Source organism: Lepisma saccharinum, chromosome 1, assembly GCF_977018435.1.
Source record: "Lepisma saccharinum chromosome 1, izLepSacc3.1, whole genome shotgun sequence".
Taxonomy (NCBI): Eukaryota; Metazoa; Arthropoda; class Insecta; order Zygentoma; family Lepismatidae; genus Lepisma; species Lepisma saccharinum.
This window is the reverse complement of record NC_139229.1, coordinates 9,078,450-9,094,016: the sequence shown is the minus strand read 5'-3', so window position 1 is coordinate 9,094,016 and position 15,567 is coordinate 9,078,450. Positions and strand designations below refer to the sequence as shown.

The 15,567-nt window shown below is 35.2% G+C and overlaps 1 protein-coding gene across 1 annotated transcript in view; it reads right to left on the bottom strand.

Moving 5' to 3' along the window:
- Positions 1 to 359: 359 nt before the first annotated feature.
- Positions 360 to 15,567, bottom strand: part of Dad (Daughters against dpp) — a 70,733-nt gene continuing 55,525 nt past the window's right edge. Inside the window, exons 4-5 of the mRNA XM_083128924.1 lie at positions 9,782 to 9,979; positions 360 to 7,508 (exon numbers count right to left, since the gene is read on the bottom strand). Of these exons, the coding sequence (XP_082985050.1) occupies positions 7,183 to 7,508; positions 9,782 to 9,979 (524 nt within the window). The 3' untranslated portion in view covers positions 360 to 7,182. The remainder of the gene's footprint in view (positions 7,509 to 9,781; positions 9,980 to 15,567) is intronic.

Sequence of the window (15,567 nt, the reverse complement as noted above, 5' to 3'; positions counted from 1 at the left end):
ATAGTGTTTTGCGAAATAAAAGAAAGAAATATCATTTTTATTTTTTTAATAAAAATGTGGACAGTTGTCCTCTCTAATATAATCATACATAATATACATTTTTAGTTGTAGTTTTTCTATTAAGAATAGATAAATTACAACATTCTGCAGCTATATTTTTTGTTTTTCTTTTTTAAAGTAAACTATTTACATTAAATACAAATGGCATTTTACACTATGCCCAGAAACATTTGATTGTCAACTGTTACCTTTCACTTAGTACAACTTAGCAAGGTGTTTTCTTATTTCTGTAGAGAAAAAGTAATCTTTAGACATTCTTTGGAACTTATAATATGCTTCGATGTTTGTACAGATGAGTATTTTTATTTTTTTCAAACTAAGAGTGTTGGTACCATATCATATATAATATCACTTAACGTTCACAAATTAACACATAATTTTCAATTATGAATAATGTAAATATAACACACATATTTCTCTCCTGTCGTCTTTACACAATAATTTTATAAACATCAATTAATTTTGTTCATTAGTTACGAATTACATACACATGTAGTAAAAATTATTCTTAATTTACAATAGTCTATGAATGTTACTGCTGTATTTATACACATGTAAGGTATGCAAATATTATGTAACACAAACTGAAATATTTATTCATGTAATAGGTGTGTGTACACCCAACAGAACTACACTTTGGCTAGTTTTAGTCCGCCATGGTCATAGTGTCAACAGTACTGGGTTAAATAACTTGTCGTGGTTAATAATGTTAAAGTTCTTTTAAAGAAAAAAGTAGAACATAAATAACAACTACAAAAAATATTAATTATCAGTGTTTGAATAAGAAGTGTGGCGGATAGATTTTATGAGGAACTCTCAAGAAAGGAAATACCTTTTACATGCTTAAACACAGTAGCAACACACACAGCTAGTTTTAAAATTATACAAATAAATAACCAATAATAACACCTTTAAGGAGCTTATTATCCCATAATTAGATCTCGCTTTAATTTACAACCACTCTGTTCCAAATCTCATGTAAAAATGGTGACGCTAAGGCAGTTTCAAGCTGTTTCTTGTTTCATTTTTGGCACATTTTTTAAAAAAGGAAAATGATTCACACTGCCATAATATGTCTATTTAGGAAGCATAAGAAAATATGTTTCTTTTCTCGTCGAATAACCTTTCTGTTATTCTCTTCATAAGGCAAGATATTTGGCAGCGAAAAGCCGAAAATTCGAAACTGGTAACCATTATTTATTTCTATTAGTAGATCAGCACCAGTATACTCTCATTATGCAACACACAGTAAATGATTTTTTTTATCTGATCTACATGCGAACGCAGTGGCTTAGTGCCTTCAAACTTTCATTTGCCAAGCATTGATATTTTGTTGAACACACAACCAACATTCAGTTACAATAATGGACGGTATATGTCTGACCACAACCCTTCAACAGTTATTCCAAATCACTAGTCAGAAATGTTTAAGTTTTTTTCCCTTAAAAAATTATGTGGATCTAGGAGTTAATTTGCTTATTTTATATAAAAGATACATTCATTTATGAGTGATACGATAAATGCTGCCAGAAAATATTGTATACGACAAGAGACTAAAATGTCTACAACCTGTAAACATACATGGACCGAGAACATATGGTGAAATGTTCAATTTTCTTTTTTTGCACACCAAGTATGAATGAAAAGCAGCCATTTGTTTTTTTTTTAATAACTAACAACCCGTATATTGAGATTCATTATAGGTCATGCATTTTCTTTGAGTATAACTGTTCTAATGTCAAGTATAGGCTATTACGAACCTTGGAGATAAAGTTTAAGAATGTGTGCTTTGCTATTGAAAAAGGCATCTCAAAATGTCAGTAAATTTTCAATGTTACGAAAATGTACCATATCCAAATGATCTTTTCGCGATGATATTAGTATTAGTAGCTGCAGTTCAGCCTTGAAGTACCATTCTGATCATTTATATGATCCCACGATAAAAAATTGCAGAAAACGTTTGGATAATGTTGTTCACCTGCTTCCACCACAAACACCTAACGATAATCAAATGCAAATTTTACCAATTAATAATGTTTTCCTGCTAAATTAGTTGTGCTTTTAAATAATGGATGCCTTCACTACAAGATGACATGTTTGTATTTCAGTTCAGGGCCTGTTCAAAAAATATAGACAACCACACACCCCTTCCAAATGAACATGGCAAAATTAAATTATTTTAACGTTTCACATGTATCGATGTTTAACTGAAACATTACATTCACAGATTCAATTTTTTAGTGCTCTTGCCAATGGTGGAGAAACATGAAACAATGGGCAAGCCTTGAGTTTTTTTAAGGTGTGTTCGAAAATCTCTCTCCTTTGTAAAAAACATTGATATAAAAAAAAACAAAAAAAAGTAAAGTGCTCCTTTGTGCTTTGCACCATGCCATGAAGGCATATATGGGATGTGGGGTTAGGGCCCCACACTTTCTTGATCTCGGCCGAGCTGGGGGTGATGTGATCATCACAATGTTTTGGCCGCGTAAAAAACATTATGATATCCCAAATTCTGAAAAATATATCTGCTTAGAATTCCTTCTAGAGCATTCAGGTGAATCTCCATGTACTTTGCTTTTGCTGTTGTCTAGACTGATTCATTTGGTATACTTTTGAAGATGGGGATGAGTGATGATGATGAAATTGATGAAAGGACACTCGCAAACAACACACATACATGCCCAGACTGGGATTCAAACATTGAACCCCTTGTAGCATGCTGTGCTAACCACTGTTGTCTAGATATTCACTAGTTTCGTTGCTACGTAAGTATATTTTCCATCACAGATATCAAGACAAGAGTGAAAGGAAACATGAAAATTCATGAGATTACTCTAGAACATCATTTCTCAACCTATGGGGCACGACCCACTGCTGGGTCCAAGGGGGCATTTGGTGGGTCGTGAAGTAGGGCTCGCAAATTTATTTACTGTCTTAAAAAACTACTAATTTCAATTACTACGACATATTGTTTTAACAATTTAAATTTAACCATGTTGTATGTAGAATAAACTCTACATTTCCATTATTCATGCTCTACCATTGCTTTTTACCGGCATCTTGGTAAAACATAACCGGTGTTATATGTTAGACTAGAGTAAATTTGTCTTATAAATTACACATTTACTTTTCTAGAATGTAGTATGTTTAATTTGTTTCAGCAAACGTAAAAGATGGCTTCTTAATCTACTCGATGTTAGCAAAAATTTGATTATAAACTGGGTGCACAGCCCTACAATTAATCCTACCAGTGCCCATGCTTATGGGCCCCATAAAGTGTAATTAATGTCCTTCAGGGTGAGTCAAAGACTGAAAAAAGAAGAAATTCTCAACAGATGTAATTTTTCAGAATTTGAAATTTATTGAAAGAAGAGGAATTTTCGAGAATAGCTTGGCTAGCACAAGCCAAGGTCCAGCAGAATGTTTAACCAAAAACATTATTCATTCTCATTGTTCTCACGTTACGGGAATTTAGTAAGATATTAATATGCACATGTAACGTGTGTGTATGGATACAAAAGCCTGTTTCGTGTACATACTAATAAATTTGAAAACATCGTTATGGAAGTATACAAGAAATCACGTATGATGAAAATCCTCGTGCATCAAACTGATTTTTTGCCTTTTTCCTCTTCGAATCTTTATGCGGAATTATGATAAATTCTCCTTGTACAAATATTATGCCAGTAAAGTTAAATTTAGACTCATTAGCTTCAAATAATTGCAATAAAAATGGAAAGTTAAAACTTATTCCCACAAGCTTAAAAATTTCAGTGTAAAGCCCTTATCACACGGAACTGGATTTCTAGTAGGAATGCCCTAGTTGGCGCTGAACTAACTTTCTAGGTAGCATCATGGCCGCCTGACAGACTGCTTGACTGGTTTGGAGGAATAGGACATGTTCTAATTGCTACTTGCTTCCCTAGACTGGATTCTGTGGAACAGCCAATCAGAGCAAAGTTTCGCATGTGAAGATAATCTGTGACTGTGCAAAGGAGCGCTTTTGTCTGTGGTTTCCGAGTGTTACTCCAGCAATGTATAACGTATACAGCATGAAAGGCATGTTGAGTTACACCATCTATGCTGAGCACACGGTGTACAGTAAACGTTGTAAAGTATGTATTTAAGCAGCACCATTGTTGTGTACCTAATAACGTTTTACACGAAACGTTATTCCTCTCGGTTGAATAGTTATCGGCTTTTAAAAATGTGAAGTGATACATTGTTTACATCTCACGTGGCCGCCATTACAACCTCCCTCGTATGGGAACAAAAGTCTACAGACAAGTATGCTGATAAGTATCGTGTGAGGCGAAAACTAGCAAAATGGTAGCCAGTCCAACACCAACTAGGGCATACCTACTGGAAATCCAGTTCCGTGTGATGTGGGCTTAAGTAATTTTCACATTTAGAAATTCCTTCAATTTCAAGAGTGTACAAAGGTATATTCATTTTACATTCACAAAGCTTGGTATACCATATGCTAAAATTTCAAATTGTACTTGGAGCATTATTCTCAAATATGCACAAAATATTAATTTATAATTAGATTAAATTTCTACATTTTTACAATTCTGTTAAAGCTGCTCTTATATAAATGTGATTTACACAAAACATGGTGAACACTGTTAGTAATGGAAGGACATAACTGCAACATCTCACACTGTGTTCAAGGAAGGAATATGCATATAAATTTAAATCAAATGCAATAAATCTTCTCCACGCTGATACTACAATAATTATTAGTATTACTGATTAGGTAACATAATTTCATTGCAAATTCTTATTACATAATTTCATTGCAAATTCTTATTGAGAATGAGTGAGCACTCTTCCCGAGCTTCATATTAAAACATGATTTCTGGCAATACTCATATGTTGTTTTTATCATAAAATTTTCTGCAACACTCTCTTTCCAACTTCTAACGCAACTTAGTATAGATTAAAATACAAACTTATCAACATGGTATTTATACTTGAAGTGTATTGTCTATACATCCACCGTCATATGTGAATTTTCTTTGGAAATTTTGAATCTGGCTGGCTATACAAGGCTGATGGCAAACATCAGAATGGGCCAAAATACCTATGTTTTTGCTATAGTACCACACAATGTGCACTGGCAGTTTTGTATTGAATTAAAAATGAATCAAATATTTTCATGTGGTAAAAATTTCAACTATTTTGATATTGAAACAAGTCCATATCATAGTACTGTATTAATGTAACACAAGTATTAGTTTTTCGTTACTTGCATGAATAATATACTTTGTAGGTACTTGCTTTAGTAACAAGTTTCCAATATTACATCAATAATTGTAACGGCGTTACTTTAGTTGCATTACTTTGATAAATTCACAATTGGGAGAACTTATTTACCTATACTTGTGCATGTAAAGTTACACTACAAGAACATGTCCTCCCTGATGGCATAGTGGTCCAGAGTTTGATACCCAATGGAGGCACATTTGATTCGATCCCACTTTAAACTGTAGGTTCAGACCTGATTAGCCTTTTTTTTATCAGTGCTGACAAAGTAATGGTAACTGTAACATGCTATTTTTCCAGCAACTTGCCCAACTCTTGCTTATTACCAGTGGAATTGTTTCAAAATGGAAAAATTTCAAGAAAGCAAAGTTTCATTTGTACATTGACCTAGAGCTTGTAGTTTTCAGCCATCAGAAACATGGTTCATAATAATAACTACAAGAACAAAGAACACACATGAAAAATAGTAATAAAAAATTTAAACTTCGAAGTCAATTCACATAACTAAAAGATTTCGAGCAATTATTACCACCACAATTTCGTAAATGTTTCCTGTAAAAGTATTTCCAAATAAAGTACTTTACAAAGGTATCTGAGCTGCAGCCATAGCTGAGGGGCACGGAAATTAAAATTTTCCATAGATGCACGAATAGTTGCAGCCTCTTTACTTCTCAGCAAAAATTAGCAGTGACACATCTGATGTCAGTGTGTTAAAATTACTTCATGAACATGTTCAGACTGATACTTTAAACATACCTGTAAATAAATTACCTTGGCAGTTAAGAAATCTTCATTCTATGGTAATGAAAAGCATCACCACAAATTCCGATTGGTACATACACTTCCCTTTTTAAAAAATCTCAACAGGTTGATAGATAAGAGTAGTGGAACATCACCACTAATGAACACGAATGTTTATGAAGGCACTATTAATTCTTTTCACAAATTGATTTTACCATGATAAAATATATGATAAGAACAGACCAGTTTATATAAAGATTCATACAACCAACATCCATACCCTGCAATATAGATTGTAGCTAGTTCAAGACTATATTATCACATTTTTTCTTTTCTTCTTACGATCACACAATTTCTGAAACACCAGTACCCTGCACTAACTGGCCTTGATATTACAAGTTTACTAAACAAGAGTTGGCCAATATTTCAAGACATTATGGAAAGTTTTGCAATAGTAATTTGTAGGAAACTCACAAGGTAACAGCATTTTAGCATATAAAAATGTAGGATAAGATAGATTCAGAACAACAACTATATATACATATATAATATATATAAGTTTTTATCATTTTTTTAAAAAAATGCACTGGTTTTCATTAAGTTATTCTAGGAAGTGATTCCTACAACAAACAATAGTTTATTTATTCTAGCAGAATTTTTTTCCCTTATTTTTTTTTCTCAATTTTTAATACAAAATATTTTGAATAAGTTAATTTATCTTTATATATTTAAATCAAGACTTTACCAGATATCAGTCAAAGTTTTGTACCCTGTACAGAAGAACTGCATTGATTAGAAAGTGGCAGCATAGCACTATCACTAGAAACTGAGTACCTTACGAAATATGCTTTTCTGCTCTGGACATATTTTGCTTTGTTTTGAAATTATATAAATACTCATACTCTCCCAAGCATGTCTTTTGAAAGATGATAACGGTCCCAGCCTTCCTTCTAAGTTCGCAGTTTAATTCATTTTTATCGTTTTGTACTTCACAACACGAACATTCTCTGCTCAGTCAGCGCTCAAATATCCTTCCCACTTTTCTGCTGCCTTCAGAAAGGTTGACGCCATTTTGTATTTCCTGTGCTGCGGCACACCTGAGATTCTGCAGTGTCATCTGCACGGAGCGAGAAGTACTTCGAGCCAGCACGGACACGATGTCACCTCCTGCCGAGAATATTTTGGACCCCATCCTTTCGCGAAACTGATTCGAACAGAGTTTGGATCAATGGGGCCGTTTGAAAGGTCCCAATTGCGAAGCTGCTGATTGAAATAGGCCTTTTCGTAGTCGAATATTTTGAGGCAATAACCTGAAGGTACCCTGTATACTATGAGTGTTCGTGATTCTGGTTCATCGAGAGTAGGAGAGTTCACGAAAATTGGACTCTCAGATCGGTTGTAGGCCCACACGCCATCAGATTCTTGACTCAAAATAAAACCTGAAAATATAACATAATGTGGATATTAATCACATATACTCCTGAAATAATTATGTCGTATACTATAAGTTTGTGCATGCACAGATTTTGTACACAGTCTTTGATGGATTATAGTTTGCATAATCTCTGCTTATATATGTTTCTATGTTCACTACAGAGAAGTATGTAGTATTTTAAACCACAAAAACTAAACAGCCATTGACATAGTGCAGTTTTCTGTGTAAATTTTCTCAACAATATACCAGATGTCTAGATAAAAAGCAATAGAAAATTATACAATAAATTTCAGTTTCAAATGGTAGTGAGTAGCCAAAAGAGTAAAATCCACTTGCATATTTAGTGCACTATTTTGTAATATACAAAAGTAGTATGAGAATCCTTGAGAACAACTTAGATATATAGGATGCGTACAGGCACGTATCTAGAAATATATTTGGGGGGGGGGGGGGTCTGAACCAAGTGTCTCAGGAATAATAATGTTTAAGTTAAAATAATTATATTAAATCAAATTAACACTAATTACATTACATAAACTAATATTATATTATTATTACACAAATAGATAAAAAGACTATAAGAATAAAGATATAACAGCGCATATTCATTACGTAGCTTACCTGTAGTTAAGATCGGAATAATTTGCATAAAAACAAGTGCTCTTTCAATGAAATTAATGTCAAATAGATGAATAATTGAATATTTATCGAATAACAAAAATGATGTTACATGTAGTTGGAGAAAACTAAGTTTCTGATTAATATTTTATGCATATTATTTTGAGTAGTAGTGTACCTAAATCTTCTTTGTAATGTCATTCAAAGCCGTATGATCCCAATATAATCCTTGTCTTTCAATAAGTCCAAAGGAAATTATACAACAAAGGCTAAACGAATAAATTTTTAATTATTTAATTTTAGTACTTGATAAGCCTTAAATATGTCCTTGGATGTGAAAGTATAAAAAGTAAAACAAAAAATATGTATTCTTAAAACTTTAAAAAGTCATCCAGTTTGTCACAATCTTAAGGTAAACTCTTCAAATCTCTCCTGAACAAACTGTTACTGTTACCCACACGCATTAGCTTTGGAAATAACAGAATTCTTAGTGGCAATCGTAACTCTCCAAGGCAGAATTCACACCAAAATTGCACAAATTTCTTTTGGACTATATTGAACTACTGTTTACCAGATAACAGACAAGCAAAGAATCAATTTTATGGTGTAATATTTCCAGTTTTTGAATACCCATCACAGGGCATACTGATTTTTGAAAAATACTGTATAGAAACATATATAATGCGAATATAATTAAACAGCTACTAAAAACAGTGCAGTGATATGAGGAGCTAATTTACCTGTTAAAAGATGTTATAATAATGTGGCATGCAACAATCTTTGCAAGTGGAGTTACGGCTTCGTTTTTGTACTGTACTGCAGTGCGTTCATTTTGGCTCTGGGCCGAGATAGCACGTGAACAACTTTGAACAACTCTTATAACACAGGTTAGAACTCGATATGCAATATAAATGTAATTGTCTACATGCTAAATATATGTGTAAATAAGAGACACGTTACAGGACAAAAATGCCGGCATCTACGCCATGTCACATGCTATCTCGGCCCAAAGCCAAAACAAACGCACTCTATGCGTCATATTTTTTTCTATCTGTTTCTATTTCCTCAGAGGAAATTTTGCAAATGGGAAGGGTTAAAACCAGCATTCAAATTGAAGAGAGAGTCGGTTCCCCCTCACCCTGTCTCAACATTTCTAAATTATTCTTATCATGACTATTTTTTCCAATATTCATTAATAATTTTTAGTATTTTACAGTGGGAAAGTGATAATTGTACTATTGACATATCAAATATTTGTAACAAAAAAGGAAATATATATTAATAAATGTAATTTATACAAAATTGCATGTTCTTCTTTGTTGCTATTGTAACTGTAAATACAGATTGGTCCACTTTGTGTAACATTAATGAAACTAAAACTACATGTCTGAAGAAGGAAGTGTGTGTTCCTCTTAAATATTACATCAAAAAATGTGTTTAAATGCTTGCAACAACCATAAACTACAAGAGGAATAATGTAAATATAGTTTGAATTGAATTTTAGTATGCTAAATTAGGTAATAAAAAATACAAATGTGGAAAAGGGGATTTCTGAACTTTCCCAACCTGCACTTGTTCGATTCTAACACTGATTATAACATACAGCCAGTAATTCGAGCACACCAATGAACAATGTTATTGCATGAACCATTTGCTTACCAAGACCAATTTTGGCCCGAGTTCTCCGGACGGAGTCGGAGGGTGGCAAGATGTCCTGTGTGAGTGTGGTAAGACAAAGACCATCTCCATGAGGTAGTGAGGTAAAGACATTCAAAAATGGTAGATCCACAGCAAAGAGACGACCAACCCGTTTCTGAAGTTCCCAATATGCCAGCTTGCACCATTCTCCCCCTTCTCCTGGAAAGCAAAGGGAAATGCGTAAATACATATACAAAAAACATTACTTAGCAATCACGATGATTTATACAATGAAATCAAGTTCATCTTTCAACAGGCTAAGGATAGTAAAATTTTAACAGTTACAGACCGTTAATAATAAACTGCTTGATAAATGGCTGATAATAAATATGTTCATCATTAAACATTTGACATTTAATCAATAAAATATTTCCTTATAAATAATTGTATGTAGCAATGTGCACCTAATATCAATATTCATATTTCTATTTCCACCTTTCGAAAAAATCTTTCAAAATAATTTCACTTTTTGAGAAATTACATTTTAATTATTTCAGTTACAGTATAGAATAATTACGATCGGCAGTGGCCGCGGTGGCTCAGGCGGTAACGCATCTGACTACCATGCTAAAGGTCCCAAGTTCGATCCCTGGCCGGTTCAAATCTGGGAACTTTTCTAACGTTGTAAGCGGCCCCGACGCCCACCCAGTTTCAAATAACATGGGTACCTGGGGTAAACCCCCGGCGGGTAAAGGCGGTCAGCGGCGTGATGCTGATCACATCACCCTCACTCACGACCGGATCAAGGAAGTGTGGGGCGTTACCCCCACACCCCTATACGCCTTCATGGCGTGGTGCTATGCACAGGGGAGCACTTTACACTTTTACTTTACTTTATAGTTTGTATGGAAACAAGTGCCTTGCCAAAGAAATTGACGTAAAATAGATGAAGAATTGAATATTTATTGCACAACAAAAAAGGATGTTAGATCCAGTTGGCGAAAACTAAAAGTTCCTGATTAATGTTTTATGTATATTAACATAAATAGCAGTGTGCAAGCATACATCTTTGGTACTGTCCTTCAAAAGCAGTATGATCCCAATATAATCATTGCTTTCCAATAAGTTAATAACCACCGATCATACAGGGTGTATCACAAGAGTAAACAACTTTCTTAAGTTAATACCCACCGATTGTACAGGGTGTATCACAATAGAGTAAACAACTTTCTTTAAACTATATGCAATACAACAATGATATTTGTTATGTATCAATCAGTAACACTTCAAGGATTATACGAATGTCTACCAATGGCTAGAAATGTCTACAAATGTTGAGTGTGGTTTCCACTAGCATCGAAATTCGAGTTCTAGCCACACTTTTCCCAAGTACTCCTAGTCCACCAAACCAAAGGCCTTTCATATTCTCTCCTTTAGCTGCTGCACATGCCATGTGTGGCACATAGACTTTGTCTTTCACAAAGTCCCACTACACCAGAGCCACAATGACCGTGTTTTCAAAAGTCTTGCACATGCATACAAAACTTCTCATTGTTATGTTTCAGATACTTTCCTCACAATAAACCTGATAAGTTGTTTATTATGATACACGGTGTACAGTGGGATCCATAGAAATTGTCCATCACCATGTTCGTGCACTTTATTTGACCCAATAAGAGTTTCAAGAATTAAAAGAAAACTCAAAACAAGCTGTTGACAACTTCTGCATCAGCATACATAAAAAATCATTGCTTAAAAACGGACAGGATGTGATGAAAAATTAATGAAACTAGTCATGGACAATTTGTACGGTAATACTCATGGACCTCACTGTACAGTCACAGACACGATACCATTCGCTTTCAATGGGATTGTTACAACCCAGCAGTGTCCATGACTGTACAACAAATGTTAAACAAGTATATATTTTCAATGTTCAATTTTAGTACTGAGTTAAGGTTTTCGGAGGGGGGCCGGCTACCCCTAAATACGTCCTTGACTGCGGCCCCTTCTCTTCTTTCATCTCGAAGGGAAGGGGGGGGGGTACGTAATAAGAGAGAAAAGCAGACCGGTGCAACACGTTTCAAGCGAAAAGTGCACATTATGCACCTCCAATATGTTCCGATAGGGACAAGAGTGCATAATCTCGAAAGAGGGAAAAGAAAGAAGACAAGAATTACTCGACACAACTGAAAACAATTACTGTCGCCAGGCGAAATTAGGTTTGGCGCCCGACTGGGGTCATTACTGGGTAAGGTAACGTTCAAATTATATTTATTTTCCTCGGAGCGCCTCGGCGGATTCCGGACATCGTCGCCACAATTTTCTCTGTCCTCCCGATATTATGTGGACGCAAGCTTCTCGGAGAAGGTTGGGTTGACTTCTACGTGGGCCAAGCCATGGGAGGGATTATTTCTGCGCAAGATAAAAGGGAAAATAAAAATAGAACACTCTTCTACACAGAGCAGCGACTATAAATTCCTTCTCTTGATGTATCGCCGATTCTCTTCACTTTGTGACTTGCTTGTTTCATCTCCTAAGCAGACACAACACGCACCGACTTTCGCCCAATGTTGCCACGCTCTCGAACGGAAAATTACCCATCGCCAAGTAAACAAAATCACTTTCTTCATCCGAATTCTACCTTTTCGTACCGTAAGAGTCGCTTCAAAGTAAGGTCAAAATAGTTTGCCTGCACGGTTCACCAGGGCACAAACTGCATGCTCGCGGATACTTGAAATAGAATGCAAGTAGTTTTAAATTAAATCATAAATAACCTTTGAAAATTGTGATCTGCAGTTAAATATAATAAATAAGAAAAGTAAATATAAGACATTCACGCAACTGCTTTTAGCATTGTGCACAGAAAAATCTGATTTCTTACAACTGATGAATCACGTTTGGTTGAGTTTTATGGTAACGACAAACAAAAACATTTGGTAGCCACTATTAAATTCTGTAATTTTGACCAAATTATTTGGCAACTCTTAACAAATGTGAAGGATTAATAAAATAATTTGCTTTTGGTGAACAATTCTTTTGTTTGCAGCCTACTGAAACAAATGTTTGGTTTCCAAAAACTATGTTGTTCTAATTAAACTTTTTTGTGTGTGTGGTTTGAACAAAAAGACTGAATCAAGTGTTGTTCATAAACGAAGATTCAAACGTTGAAGTTCTTTCATGACTTACATAGCTTCAACGATCTTGCAAATAATGTAATAATTTGTTTCATTGCACAAAATAAGGATTTTATATTATGAAATGTAACCTTTGGCATAAACATGGGTCACGCGTGTGCCCCTAAGTCGATTGAACTCTTTCTTCCCTTGGGAAAGTAGTAATACCTTGTCGGTTACATAAGGGTCATGATTCTTTTCAGTGATAACGAATTAATTAAAATGACCGACTGATCATAGTGGTAAATCATAAGCTACAGCGTAATACTTTAGATTCTCAAGTTTCTTTTACACAGTAATTAGGGATTGTACAGGCACAATACTTTGGCAGCATAAATATACACAGCGTGTCAGTGCACAGACCAGCATTTGGAGATCATTCACTTTGAATACATGCAAAAACACTGCACATGTCCACAGTTGCAAAATAATGGAAACAAAAATAATATAAATGATCAGGAAAACACCAAAACACACCAACAGTATTCGTATTTAGCTGCAATATGGGGATTATCCCATAAACCTATTTATGTCTAATGAATGGAATCCCTACAAGAACGATGTCGCTTAGACGATTAAAATAACTCATTTTCACAAGTATAGAATATACACAACACCTAGGTGTAACCTCCAGACCAAATATTATCAAATGAATTGAAGTTACGTGTATTCGTAAGTCGTAGCTATGGGATCATTGTCGATCACTTCTATCGTCATTCAACACACAGACAATTTTATTTTTGTCATTTACCGTATTTTCTGTCACTTGTTTTATCGCGACGATGAGTATGGGTGATGATATGATGTACTTGATGAAGGAACGTCAAAAAAGAACATCGGGATTCGAACCCTGGGCCACTAGCGTCGTGGCGTGCTGTGCTAACCACTCCGCTACGGAGGTCGAGTTAGACAAATACGACTCAGGAGAAATCGTTTCAAACAATATTACAACAAATGTTAAGAAGACACATTAATCCTCATCAAGGCATTACATGAACAATTTTTATTGTATTAAAGAATTCTCAAAACTTTCTCGAGTCAAATCCTAAGCTGTTACAGAAATATAGAGGCACGGAAAGAAAGTATACGACATGATTTTCCTGCATGATCTTACTACAGTTAGAAAAAAATATTATATCTTGTATCTTTGACAAAGAAAGCATGGAAGCACCAGTCGAATTTCCCTGCACCCAGGAATATTTCCCTACATGTGGCAACACTGTTCTCGGAACGGCAACTTAGAGGAGCTGACGTCACAGAATGCCATTCGACAGGCAGTCGCCGCCCGCCAGAAAGCCCCTGGCGCCTTTCCCCCACTCCCGTACGTCTGCTCCTCCCCCCTTCCATTCAGAGCCGCCAGCACCGCGCTTCCAAGGTTGTCAGGGCCACTAATTTATCACTACATACAGGGTTTCTGTTACTTTGTTTACTCAGTGAAGTTTTACGTCGCATTACTTCCGCCGCTACATTAACCCCAACAGTGGATGGATTACGCTAGGTAGAAAATGGCAACTAGACAAACTTTATATTTGGAATAAAATGGAAATATATAAATCAGCAGGAAAAAAATGGAAGCATGCTCTGAATAACAGCATCAGGGTTCTCAAATGTTTTCCAATCAGAATCTTACAATGTTCAATTCCGTTTTAACTTTTAACGCTGTTTAAAGGGGAATACGAAAATAGTTTGTTGCGAGAAATTCCATATTTTAAGTATTTGCTTCTTACAAACACCTGTTGTATCAAATAGCAGTGGCGCAAACTTATATGACAGTGGCGTGTCCAAGAGGGGGTGGTGGGGTCTTACCTCCCTTGGCCCCGTTTTCCTAGGGAAAAAAAAAACGTCAAAGGCAGGAAATGATGGCGTACTAGTATGCGTACACCCTAGTTTCGAAAATCCTGGACACGCCACTGTATAAGGGCCCGTGGGGGTCGAGAACACTCAAAAATTTGTCGTGTTATTATTATTATACTTGTTATTGTGATTCGTGGTGCACTGCTTCTTGAAAACAGTAAATAATATTTTTAAAAAAAAATGTAAGTAAGGATGTATTAATATCACGATATATGGATGTTTGAGCCCACCAATGTCTTCAAAAGTTGGCGCCCCTGTCAAATAGGGTTTACAAATCGGTGTTGCCACATGAAGGGAAATTTCCCTTTAGGAAGGGAAATTCGAACCAAATTTTGAACGAAATGGGTTGAAAAATACCTAAAAAATAGTACAGATTATGTACAATTGATTACTATTATTTTTAAAGGTTTTTAGTGAAGGCAACGTGTGCAAAAAGGAAAAAAATTGTCCCTTGGAATGGGAAATTATGCCCTCAGATTGTGACAACACTGTTACAAATATGCACAAAATCCATAGTCACTGCAAGTACAGCATGTACACTTAACATTTCCCGACATTGTGTACAAATTCCATGAATTCTCAATACTTTTTTTTGGCCGTACGTTAATTTCCGTGACTTTTCCAGGTAAATGATAAAAAAAAAAAAGATAAAGTTCTCCCCTGTGCATAGCACCACGCCATGAAGGCGTATAGGGGGTGTGGGGGTAACGCCCCACACTTTCTTGATCCGGTCGTGAGTGGGGGTGATGTGATCAGCATCACGCCCCTGACCGCCTT